Source organism: Martes martes (assembly GCF_963455335.1).
Source record: "Martes martes genome assembly, chromosome: 5".
In the NCBI taxonomy this organism is placed as follows: domain Eukaryota; kingdom Metazoa; phylum Chordata; class Mammalia; order Carnivora; family Mustelidae; genus Martes; species Martes martes.
In genome coordinates this window covers 117,778,132-117,791,418 of record NC_137892.1, presented here as the reverse complement: position 1 = coordinate 117,791,418, position 13,287 = coordinate 117,778,132, and the positions used below count along the sequence as shown (strand labels likewise).

Below are 13,287 nucleotides of genomic sequence, written 5' to 3'. Positions count from 1 at the left end.
ATTTGGTGGGAGGGAAAAAAAAAAAAAAAAACCCCAGCTTCAAACAGATGTGTGTGTTTTGGAGCTCTAACCTTTTCTTCCCATATGATTAAAGCTATTCCTTTATGGACACCACAGGGGACCAGTCTCCAGTGCATATTTTAATATAAACCCGAACACTCATGTTGTGTTGGTTCTGTTGTTATTAGCCAGTCTTTTCTGCAAGTTCTTGTCTTCACTAATTAATACTCTAGGGCCCCACGTCTTGGATTCTGCACTCGTCACACAACCAGCAATAGTCACATTCTAATTAGAGCGGAGAAGCTTCTAAGCTGGTTCAGGTGACTGACAACTCCAACTACTGTTTTAATTTGCTTATAAGGTTTTTCTATTGCTCACCTACAAAGTGGTAATTTTCCAGGGATCGCAAATCATAAATGTGTTCTCTGGCACTTGTAACAACACGCTCTGATCCATTCCTTATGAGGTAAGCTAGAAGCAGCAATGACTGTAAAAATACAAAGCACCAAATGATTTAACAAAATAAATTCTGATAGAGCTTTGGTAAATGGTTAAAAAAATAATTTCAGCATCAGCAAATAAATAATCTTTGTGGGGGTAAGTGGGAGGCAGGGAGAGTTTCTTTAACTGACACTGGACTTTAAATACGTAGTCTAAAACTTACATCACCAATTTGAAATTCCTTTTATAACCACAGTAAGTAATTACAAACTGTCCACTGGACACCATGCATCAAAAGATTTAAAAAAAATAGCTCTCCAATGTTAAGAAATACCTGATGTATCATACAAATGAACACTAAGCTTTTAGAAAGTGGCTCAATTTTTAGTTTTCACCTGGGCAATACAGAACTGTGAGTTGTTCGAAATATCAATTTAAAGAGAACAATTATTTGGTAATTATATGATCCCACAGCATTTTCCCCAGATTAAATTACATTTTGAAGTTAATGATGTGGCTTTTGTTTCAAGAACTGGCTGCCAACAAGTAAGAGAAAAAAACATTTTATGGGGCTTCTTTTTGGGGTGATGAAAATATTCTGATTGTAGTCAGTAGTAACTGCTGCACAACTTTGTGGATACACTAAAATTCACTGAATTATGTATTGTGAACTTAACTTTGCTTGGAACAAACCCTGACATAAAGAAATATCAACTATTTCATCACAAATATTATACAAGCTGAGAGAATGACAGTGAATGTTTTTAGAAATAACATCAAAAACATGGAACTAAATGAAGTACTGCTCTTCAATCCTGAAAGCCAACATACTGCTTTTAAAGTTTTAAATACAAATATTATATGCCATTTTGAAAGCAAAGAAAAACTTATTCTGAGTAGCAAGAAAATATGGTGGGTTTGGAAAACAGATGACAATCTGTAGAACTCCACATGGATAAAATTAGGACTACATGAAAAGAATCTGATAAAAAGCACATATTTGAAATTTAAAATGCTAGAATTTTAATGTTTTACAATTTCTAATTACATTTTAAACTAACATATTGCTCGTGTAGAGTATTATGTTAATATTGTAAATCAGGCGAATTTTGATGTAGAGATGAGAAACCGTATTTATATTAGACTGTGGTTTTCATCTTAATCACTCATCCACTAAATACATATGCATCTGTAGATTTATTACTTTTGATATGCACAAATTATTTCCAGTAGAAAAAAATTAATAAAATGGAAATATTTATAAATCTTAATTTTAAGCATTTAACATTCAGAATAGTTGTTTATGGTTAATTGAAAACAACACACATAGCGAATCTTCTTTCACGTGTTTAAGAACATTCTGTTTTAGGATTTAATGTCTTTAGTAATCACTTATGTATCTATACCTTAAAATTTCAAGTGTTTGTTTTCAACATGTCAAATAATAAAAACTGATGTCCATACCTTGTAAACTCTTCTCCAATTTTTTTTGTTATCTTTTAACATTCGTGACCAAAGCATGTTCATAAGTTCTGGAAATTGTTCATACATAAATGTAGCCCTGAAAAAGAATAACTTTCCTCAAGACTTTGCAATATATTAATTTTAACAGTAGATGGCAGGATTGTTCTAAGTTACTGTGTCTTCCCAAAGAGCTTAAAAAATTTAGTAAGCTTAATTCAAAAAATTTAGATATGCTTCCATTAAAATATTTTTCTCATAGTTTGTATAATATGTAGCACACGTGAAAACCCCAGTAATTAATATCATCTTTTACAAGCCCTTTACTTACCAGGATAGTGGTCAAGATGCTCATCAAAAAAATTTTCCTAACTTTATTTCAAGTTATTTTATACATATTTGTCAAAATTTTATGAAAAGCCACGGTAAGTCTTCTAAACTTCACTGATGAGAAATTTTTACTTTTTGAGCTCATTTTTAAAGGGAAATGGATTCTGTATAAAACTTTCTCAATATCTGGATGATTGTGCAAAATTTGTATCTGGCAGCTAAACTGTTTAAAACTGAAAGCAAATTTTGTATTTCTGTGTAAAGATAGTTGGATTCTTTCTGCACTGCTGAGTCAAATTATCACTTACTTGGCAATCTCTCCCATGAGTTGCCCAGAAGGTCCCCAAGGATCGTCATTCGTTGCTTCTCGAACCTTAGACTCGATCTCTGAATAATTCATAACCACATTGGTGCTGCAGAGAAAAAAAATGCACGCACATACACACAAAGATTAGCATCAAAACTGAGAAACACATGAAAACTTAATAATGACACTAGTGGGTGTCCTAATGAGATACCTCTACAGGGTGGGAAAGAAAACATCTTTTGTGCATAAGCTACTTCAAGGACACTATGTAACACATTTAAGTTGTATTTAAGAAAATTTTACTATTCCATTAGCCTTCCAGAATACAGATGAGAGATTACATTAGAGCTGGCGTAAGTCCAGTAAAAAATGGTTTTGGGTCAAATTAAAAAGAAAACTGAACATGCTAGAGTCTATTATAAAACTAAGTTATTAGTTTTCTGACCAGATCTGGTTTACATGCACTCTTGTTTCCTTACAGATTTTCTGTAAATTAGCAAAATTATGTAAGAGAAGATTATTTATATTGCATTAAAAAAAAAGGCAATGGCAAACCAAAGATAACACTAAAAATATTTAGAATTGCTATGAATATTTAACTGTAATCCCTTGGTCTTTTTTCATGTGTATGTTTTCTATGTCACTAGTCACCATAAGCCTCACTTTTGATGGCTACATAATACTTCATCAAGAACTTGTATGACAACATATTTAACTTTCACGTAAGACTTCAGCAGTATCAAAAAAAAAAACAAAAAACTTCAGCAGTGTCAAGAACATCGGTTCTAGAGGTGCCTGGGTGGCTCAGTCGTTAAGCGTCTGCCTTTGGCTAAGGTCATGATCCCAGAATCCTGGGATTGAGCCCCACGTTGGGCCCGGCTCAGCGGGAAGCCTGCTTCTCCCTCTCCCACTCCCCCTGCTTGTGTTTCCTTTCTTGCTGTGTCTCTGTCAAATAAATAAAATCTTAAAAAAAAAAAAAAAAAAAAAAGATGAAGAACATGGGTTCTAGTAGTCAGAAAGCTCTGACTCAATTACTCTGTGACTTTTGGCAAAATTATTCTAATTGCCTTAATTTCAGTTTCCTCAAGCGCAAAATGGGAGTAAGTAAGAAGAACACTACCTCAAAGGGTAGCACTTCAAATGGTATCTATTAGCACAGTGTCTGACTCACAGATATTGCTCAATACAGGTTAGCTGCTATTATTATTACAGATAATAATCATCTATTAAGAGAATTTAAAAATATTAAGCAATATTTTCATAAGAAAGAATGAACTTTGAATAGGTACCTTAAAATTAAGATACAAGATGGCAAAAAGTTTGGTTATTAAAACAGAATTTCCATACTCAAATGGATTTAAGAATTTAGTCATTCTAAGAAATAAAGAAATACTGTGAAAATGTGACTTGTAGTAGTATCCAACTGAAATCTAAAGCTACAACTATTACCCAGCACTTGTTCTAATAGATGCCTATGGATTTGGTCATTCAAATCTTCCACTTAAAATTAAGCCTCAGAAACAGAAAAAAACAATATTTGTCCACTATTACTTCCATATACCCCACTCTTGCTATATGGCTTTTCAGTTATCAAAAGGTTCTATTTTTTTTTTTTTCAAGTAAGGAAGGTTCGGCTATAATTGGTATTCAACCTGTTTCTCAAATATAAGGAAATATAAGTTTTAAATTCACTGCAAATAGTTCTCCTTCTTTACCTTCAAAGAAAAAGACTAATCAATGGTTCGGGGTCAAATCTGAAAGGAACAATTACACATATAAATATGACCTGCCAAATCACAGAATAAATGTAGCTTCTAGATTTACATTCAGAAGACTGTTCTACTACGGAGGAAAAGTGAAATCCTATTACTTTCTTTCAAATTTTGGAGAAAGCTGGCTCCTAAAATATCAACTAGTTTGATAACATAAATAGAAATTGTTTCCCTGCAACATAAATTCCACTGCCTCCTTTAAAAATTAAGACTATTAATTAATGTTCATAAAAACCCAATAATGATTCTATTGACAATAATTTTGTGTATAAATACAAAGGAGTAACATTTTTTCCTAATTTCTTCAACAATGGAAACAAAATAAAAACAAGGCAGCCAATGACAGATTTCTAATTCAAGATGCCATAAAATGATGGATTTCAAAATGCTTCTGTTTATCCTAGTGGCTGAAGAATGCATGGCTTAGGCAGTTTTAAGTGTCAACATGCAGCTGTGGGAATGAACAATAGCAATTAGGATTATAATTCACCCAAGCATTTCATTACCAAGAATGCACTTAAAATCTGTTTGCATTGTTTAATTTGCTAGAGAACAAGATGAAAGGAGTTAATCTCTACTCCATACACATGAAATATTTTTACTAGAACCTTCATAAATGTTGTAGCTTTCAGAACACTACTTTCCTTGTTCAAGCTACAAAAGCCCATGGGTCAAATGAGAAAGGTCCTGTTTCTCTAACCCTTCACAAGATTCTTAGCTGAAGGCCTGTGTGTTTGAGTGCTGTGTGTTTACAGGGAGAGGCGGCAGAGAGCCAATAATTTAAGAATCGCCTATTTCCTTGGTTGAAAAACAATGGGAACTATGTAAAATGACAACAGCATTAGAACACTTATAGTTTCAAAGTATACCTACAAAAAGATACAGCAACAATAACAAAAAGTAACAAAGCAACACAACTTCCATGAAGAAAACCAGGCTCTACTTGAAAGCCATTTTCTACTGAAATTGCTGCTTTCAGAAACTGCAAAGAACTCTAAAATGAGATCTGATGAATTCCAAAACAAAGTATTTTTAAGCTGCACCTAATTCAGAAACAAATGTAAACTAAAACAAAACAAAACAACATGACACTGTATAGTTTGGCCTTAATCCAGCTCACTTAAAAATAACTATTTCTAAAAAGGTAGAAATGGCATTTTGAGCCTTCCTTTCCCATGTTTTCTGCTGCCCTTAATCCACACCCTACCCATAATTCCAGTGACCTTTTTAAAAAAGGAAAATAACCCCTTCCTCCCCCCGCAAAAAGAAAAAAAGAAATTATGTCCAGATGTGAAAGGAAAAATAGCTAGTTTAATTCCTAAAACTTCTAGGAGTGACAAAAATGTTTTAAAAATGGATACTTCAGACACTAGAGGGGGCTCTCCCAACAGTTTTTTAACACACACACAAAACTCAAGACAAAGGTCTGGGATGTTCTACAAACAAAATTATAGGAAATTACTAGGAGATAACCAAAGAGTGAAGAATATAAGAAGCTGCTCGTGTTCTGAAGATATTACCTTAAAGCAATACTGAACCACTGCTTTTTGTAAGGATAAAATCCACAATTAAAATCCTTATTGTTTGTACTGGTAAGGCTTCATTGCATCTATAGTGCTTTTTACATTTGCTCCTCAAAACACCCCAATAGGTAGGACAGGACTAAGGGAGTCCCCATTGACAGTACTTAACGCTGGACAACCCAGCACCACTCACTCACTGGATCTTTGATGCCAAATGCTGAAAGTTACTGTCCTCAAATTCTGCATACATGCTTCTGTGGCTGTGCCCACACAGCCAATGTTCAATTATTCAAGGGTTGATTATTCACCTTCTAAATTATTAGTGTTCATTTTGGCTCTCCTCTTTATTTCTCATTTCCTGTTTATTTCACCACTCACTACTGATAAAACACCAAGATATTTTATTTAATAACAGTTTGGGTCCAGGTTTTAGAGGCAAGGCTGGTTGAAATAAAAGCTAAAATGGGACTTGTACTTATAGATGGTCAGTGCTTCTTCTAATCTGCATTAATGACTGACAAGAAAAAAAGATGAACAGTCCTTACTGATAATTTTTATTGTTGAAAAGTTTAAGAATGTTTTGTTAAAACAAAACTATACACTAAGAGAAAAGGTAAACCTTGTATATAATTCAGTTCCACCTGCTAACGAAGGAATAAATAAGGAAACTGAAACAGACTGATACAGTATTTTTCCTAGCTTGCCTTAATTTTACTTCCTTTTTAAAAAAATAGACTTATATTTTCAATGTTTTCTTCTTTTTGTTTTACGACTTCATTCACTCTGAGATCAGGAAAATATTTGGCAGTATTTTCTTTTAGACCTTTAAATCTGTGTTTTATTGTATGCATGTATATGTACATCGACACTTACAGACACAGAGGGTCCAAGTAACAGGAAAACAGGCAGCAAGAGACAGAAACACAGCTTTCAAAGTTACGGTTTAAATAACAGTATTTTTTTCTTTATACTTTCCTGTATTGTGCTCACTTCAGCAGCACATATATTATACTTTCCTGTATTTTCTGAATTTCCTCCCATGAACATTATACTGTAACCAAGGGAAAAGTATTAAATGCCATTAAAAATAGAAAGTGCTATATCATCATTACACGTAACATCATTAGCAACACTTAAACTCTTTTTAGGCAAATTAGCATCATGGTAGACCATGTTAAGTATTATTTGTACTTCCAAAGTCTTGTTTTATCAGGCTAATAAGTGCAACAAACTAGAAACTAAAGTATATGTAATACACACTACAGTTATGTATACCAAGTGCTATATGTGTAAAACTATATGGAACCATTCAAGTACCTAATATTAAAATTAACACGTTTTTAAGAAATGCTTTTAAGAAAGAATGAGTCCTGAACATTAAAACTTACACTTAAAAGTCACCTCTTTATCCCAATGTCACAAAGATTTCGAAAGACACTTTTACAATACAGGTTAAACTATTGTATGCTCTCTGTAAAGTTTCAATCTTTCAATAACTTAAAAAATATTAAAAACCAATAAAATGAACACCAAAAGACAAAGTTTTCTCAGGTAACAAGTGCCTTTGTTAATGCCTGTTTTTTTTTTCCTCTTTTTAAAAGCTTATGGCCCAAAATTAGGACAATAGTTTTAAGAATACTTGCTCTGAAAGTTTGATAATAGACCATGTGATATTCATTTTTCATCACGGGATAGCCTTTACCACATTGCCCTTATTTGCAAGCTGAACATTTTATAGGTTCAATACTCATATTTTAAAATCAAGTAACATGTTATTACAGTCCTGTGAATAGAAATCAAATTTGTAATCAACAACCAAGAAGTCTAGTACTCCTAAATGAACAAATCCGTAACTTTCATTGCTAGCAGAAATCTGAGGTTGCATAGAAATGGGGCAAGGAGGTGGAAAAACTGATTCATCTACTTGGCTGGATATCTGCTATCCATAAAAAAAGTCTTTTCTTGATCTGAAAATAAAACACACTGTAATGAAAAATGTCTTAACACAAGCAGTGGTTCAGTAGAAGAATTCATGTTGCTAAAGCAAATGTTATCATCATATTTGATTATATAGGATTTTAGGTATAAAAGAGCTGATGTGCTAATACGAGGAACAAACTACAGTGCTCCTTCCACACCAGAGGAAGAAAACTAGTAAAATAAATACTGGAAAGTACAGAAGAAAAAAAATGTAACAAACCTAATGCTGGCCAGTTTCTCTCTAGTGCTGCCATGCTGTCATTACCAGCAGCAGCCCCTTCAACCAAATAGAAAAAATGAGTGAACAAAAAGGAAAAATATATTTAATAGCAACTCCCTGGAATAGAAGTTAAATAAACTATCACAGATTAGTAAACAACTGATGTTCAAACTCTGCTAGGTTTCCTAATTTCAAAGACCTGTTCTATTATGTCTCAACACCCTATCAATCAGAGAATTACTAATACTACATGACCTAAAAGAAAAAGTTTGCCAGTTAATATATTAAGATGACCTTTGGGCATCCAGGTGACTCAGTTGGTTAAGCATCCAACTCTTGATTTCAGCACAGGTCATGATCTCAGGGTGGTGGGATGGAGCCCTGCATCAGGCTCAGTGCTGAGGATGGCGCCTGCTTAAGACTCTCTCTCTCCCTCTGCCCCCCACCCTTCTCTATCTTAAAAAAAAAAAAAAAAAAAGACATCACAAACTGTACTACTAAAAGAACTAAATGCTGAATTAATCTTTAAAGAAAGTCATGGAAATTACATTTTCTTTGGTTTTACTAAATCTTAAATACAAAGTATCCAACTGAAAAGGAGAAACCAATGTACCCCCACACAAATGCAAATACTCTAAAAAGCAAAGTAAAACAAATAGTCTGAATGGGGAAAAACTGAAATTGAAGACATCAAAAATCTGAGGCTCTCTTTTTCATTCTTCTGCAGTAACAAGATTCCAGGAGAATAAGCTGGTTACTTAAAAAACATATGCCCCATTTCAATCCACTTACATCATAAATATGTGGGATGCTCATATGCGTATTATTTATGATTTCACTATTTACACAGAGGACTATGCTGGATTATGCACCTTCTGCTTTCCTCTTTACTTTTCAAGAGGGAACATTAAAACACTAAATGCTGAAACATGAAACTCTGCTTTTCAAAATAACCATGAAGAATTTGCACTGAAATACTACACCTCATCCTTTAGCTATCACAGTAAAAAAAATTAACACCAAATAAATATTAAAGAACACTTTACTGACAGGTTTTAATGAGGGAGGGGAGGAGTCCCACAGTTCTTTTAAAAGCTTCAACTTTCTAAAGTTCTTTTTAAGGTAATTTTGGATACTCAAAGATCCATTTGGATAATATAACTGGACACCTAAAACATTTTAAAAACACAGTACAAACTCAAGTTGCCCGCCTAAGACATGAAAACCATAAAACATGTATTAATGTTCAAAAACACCATTTTAGTTTTTCCTTCCTCACATGATAGAAAAGTACCTCCAGCTGATGTAATTCTGACTGAAATTCTAATTGTTTTAAGTTGTAAGAAAATTAAGGGCTATACATACTATTTTCTAAGCCAAATGCTATTCCTCCATCATTCTACTACCAAATTCTCTGATCCATTCTGAGTGATGTTGGCCTTCAATTTCAGTTATAGTTCAGTCCAGTACTATCATGGAGGTGGGAACTGGGAGTATAAAATTTAATCACTCTTGATGTTTTCCTGTTACTGAACACTGGTGATTGATACAGCTCAATATTCTTATAATCTTAATTCAAATTTTTAGACTCTGTACCATTTACAGATAAAGTAGAAAGATAAATTCTATAAAAATATATTTTCATTTTTTTGCGGGGGGACAATGAGGAGCAAAATTAAATTCTAAACATACTATGCAGGTAGAAAAGACTAAGAACCTAACATTTGTGAACGATTAACTGAAGACCTTTGTTTACCATCAAAATTATGAAAACACAAATGTTTGTAGAAGACAGTCTTCCAGATTTGATCAAAAGTTTAAAGTATTCTGTACAGATTATACCTTCCCAACACAGAATAACCAAGAAATTCATCAAGAGTTCTTCCTTAGGTAAGAAACTTATGCATGGCAGTATACTTTATAATTTTTTTACTGTTTCTGTATACATTTGATTATCATCAATCCAATGTACTATCAAACCCAATGTGTCCCCCTCTAAATACACTTTGTAATGCTACTATTTTCTGTCTGTTAATCATCTTTTTCTTAGGCTCTGCCACCTTCAGTACCAGTACCAGAGGCTGGTTTTCTTGAGTTGTTTTTCACAAAGAAATTAAGTTACAACAACCCCAGAGCTGCAGCATAACAAAACCGAGCTGCCTTGTGGGTACCAGTGACTGGCTTATCTAAGTGACTTGTTCCCACAGATATAAATCAGATTTGGATCATAATAAAATTATACATTGTCTCCTGTTAACAAGTCTAAATTTATTTTAAAAAAGTAAAAACAACAGAGAATCAAGAATCTGTGTCATTTTAGGGGTGCCTGGGTGGTTTGGTCAATTGGGCATCTGACTCTTGGTTTCAGCTCAGGTCAGTCTGGGGGTCCTGGGACTGAGCCTCCTCTCAGCTCTGTGCTCAGTTAACTCTGCTGGAGATTCTGTCTTCCTCTCCCTCCCCTGAATCCCCACTCTCGCATGGTCTCTCATTCCCTAAAATAAATCTTGAAAAAAACCCCACACTTTAGAAAGGAGAATAGTTACACAGTAGGAAATGTAATGCAAAAAATACTTAAGGACTTTTATCAGTAACTGATATTGACTGACTCATGACATACTTTCTCTTCTAATCTGTAAACATACCTATTATAGATAATCAATACTCCAAATGAGATCTTTATTTAAAGATTTCAAGCTTAAAAACTAGCATTCCAAATCCGTACAATTTCAGATTTACATTAAATAAATACTTGGCCTCCTCTTGCTTATGGAAGTATTCCTAACATTCCAGAAGAATTTCCAGTAATGATTCAATATTAGTTTACATAAGCCAAAACTAACCACTTACATCTAAAGTTTCTGAGATTTCTAACAATTAGTATGTTCATCACTTAAGTGTAAAGCTATCCTAAAATGCAACTAGCAGAACTAATGTCTTACGAACTTTTCCCCCAAAAACACCACAGAAAATCATTACTTTATGGTTTACGTAGAATTCGAGGTCAGGAAAGGTAACATAAAATGAGTGAAGACTTAAAGAAGTCAGTATTTCCAAATTTAGTTTCACATGGCAAACTATGTACCAGATTAGATGTATACATAAACTGATCACTCAAAGATTAAAAACTTATGGAAGCAGTGACTAAAATACCTTTTTATGTTAAAAAGTCATTAATTGTTTATAAAGTCTTTTGGGAAACACTAGAAGCCACACATAATTATTCCACTGCCTCAGAAAATTTAGGAAATGATCCAAAACAAAAAATACTTGAACCAGGATGGTAGTTGGATTTCTGCCCCTCACAGTCTGTCATTTAATTCTCTTTTCCAACAGTTACCGACCTCTTGATCACTATTAAGTGTGACTTAAACTGGCAATTTTTCAAGGAAATAGTTTAGTAATTTATGTAACAGATGTGCAAGAAAAACTACATGAATGAGATAAGCCAAGAAAAACATCCTGATGTCCACAACTAAATTATGACCTGTGGGAGGAAGAAACTATAAAACTATTTCCCTTTCCTTAAAACTTCAGTGGTTAGCAATACCAAATAAAATGAGTCGTTTGATAGCAACCCATTTTCGAACATTAAAATGGGTCCCAATTCCAGAACTGTTCCAAAACACAAGGCCACCCTAAAGGAAAAATACGCACACTTATGTATTTTCATAATTGCTTCATCTTTTATGGCTATTTTGTAGAAAAACAAAATAATATGTATATTAACTGACCAATAATTTATTAGAAGTTAATAAGGCCTGAATTCTGTCTCAGGTCCCTGGACAAATCAACCCTTTGGGTCTCAGAGTTCCTCATCTCAAAGATAGTTCTCACATATAAGAGATGAAATGGTCAGGGGCACCTGGGTGGCTCAGTGGTTTAGGCCTCTGCCTTCAGCTAGGGTCATGATCCCAGAGTCCTGGGATCGAGCCCCGCGTCTGGCTCTCTGCTCAGCAGGGAGCCTGCTTCCCCCCTCTCTCTGCCTGCTTCCCCCACTCTCTGCCTGATTCTCTGCCTACTTGTGATCTCCCTCTCTGTGAAATAAATAAAAAATCTTAAAAAAAAAATTAAAAAAAAAAAAAGAGATGAAATGGTCAGTGTACCTACCATTCAGCACACATGGTTATTTTTCTGCCAGTATGTATTATTTTTAGTTTGAAGATATTCTTTATGCGGCCCCTTAGAGTAAACTAGCATAAGTCTATTACTTACCCACATCTCATTCATTGCTGTAGAACTTTACAGTCACAGTAACTAGCAGCCTACCTGGCCCACAGTGTAGACGTTGAAATGAAGATTTTAAGGACATAAGTGTATAGCAAGGCAAAAACAATCCTGTTATTAAGAAGTGGCCAAAAACCTGGAAATGAGTATTACTAAGAGAGAGGACAAGTACCTATTACTACAAGCGCCAGCACAGAACTGCTACTTTACACTCAAGGGAATTTGTATTTCGAAGTTCACTCTCCTTATTAATCTTGTGGTACCACCAACTGTGAGCTATGGTTTTATTTTACATAAAGAATTTCTCCTTTAGTGGTAATCTGACATCAGCTGATAAAGTCTCTAACTTTTTTGGGATTCACTAACCTCATTTTTATCTACTACTGGAACTGAACATCCCAAAGCAAATTATACAAAAAACAAAGACTTTCAAGCTATTATAGTAAGAAGAGAAATTATCTAGCATGAGGTTTTATGTCTACAATTCAGGAATATAAGAAATTGCAGAATTCTGAGCTTTCAAAATGCCAAAATAAGGTTATATAATTCACTCCACGAGGTGGCTGGTTGAACAAAGCATTTAAGGGCCCAAGAGCACAAATCATTAAACTAGGAAATGTACGGACGTTCATGGGTCTTGATGATATATAGAAGCCCTTCTACTCTCCCTCTAGCACAGGTGCTGCTGCTACCATGAATTGGCAGATGACAGGCTTACAAAAAAGCTGTCCCAACCATTCTCTAGTTAGTCCCATGATGTTAAAAGAGTTACTTTTCGGAGAGGCACTCTGGTGGCAGTAAGATTTTGGGGAGGGATGTTCTACTGGCGGCAAAAGAAAAGAAGGTGTTAAGTGGTTCAGGAAAGCAGGATAAAAAGTTGCTTCCAAAATGTGGCAGCAATGGTGCTTGGAACAATACAGCAATGGAACAGGCAGAGGCTGCCATACTGGAAAATATTTTCTTCTCCCTGCCATAGAGAAAGAGCTCTCATTACCCAAAACTGGTGAACACTAACCACTATCAACTATA

At 34.3% G+C, this 13,287-nt stretch overlaps 1 protein-coding gene across 2 annotated transcripts in view; it reads right to left on the bottom strand.

The window, feature by feature from the left end:
* Positions 1-13,287, bottom strand: part of CLINT1 (clathrin interactor 1) — a 59,031-nt gene that overhangs the window by 23,866 nt on the left and 21,878 nt on the right. For both annotated transcript variants that reach the window (XM_080805089.1, XM_080805088.1), the window contains exons 2-4: positions 2,541-2,645; positions 1,906-2,002; positions 379-487 (exon numbers count right to left, since the gene is read on the bottom strand). In XM_080805089.1, the coding sequence (XP_080661215.1) occupies positions 379-487; positions 1,906-2,002; positions 2,541-2,645 (311 nt within the window). The remainder of the gene's footprint in view (positions 1-378; positions 488-1,905; positions 2,003-2,540; positions 2,646-13,287) is intronic.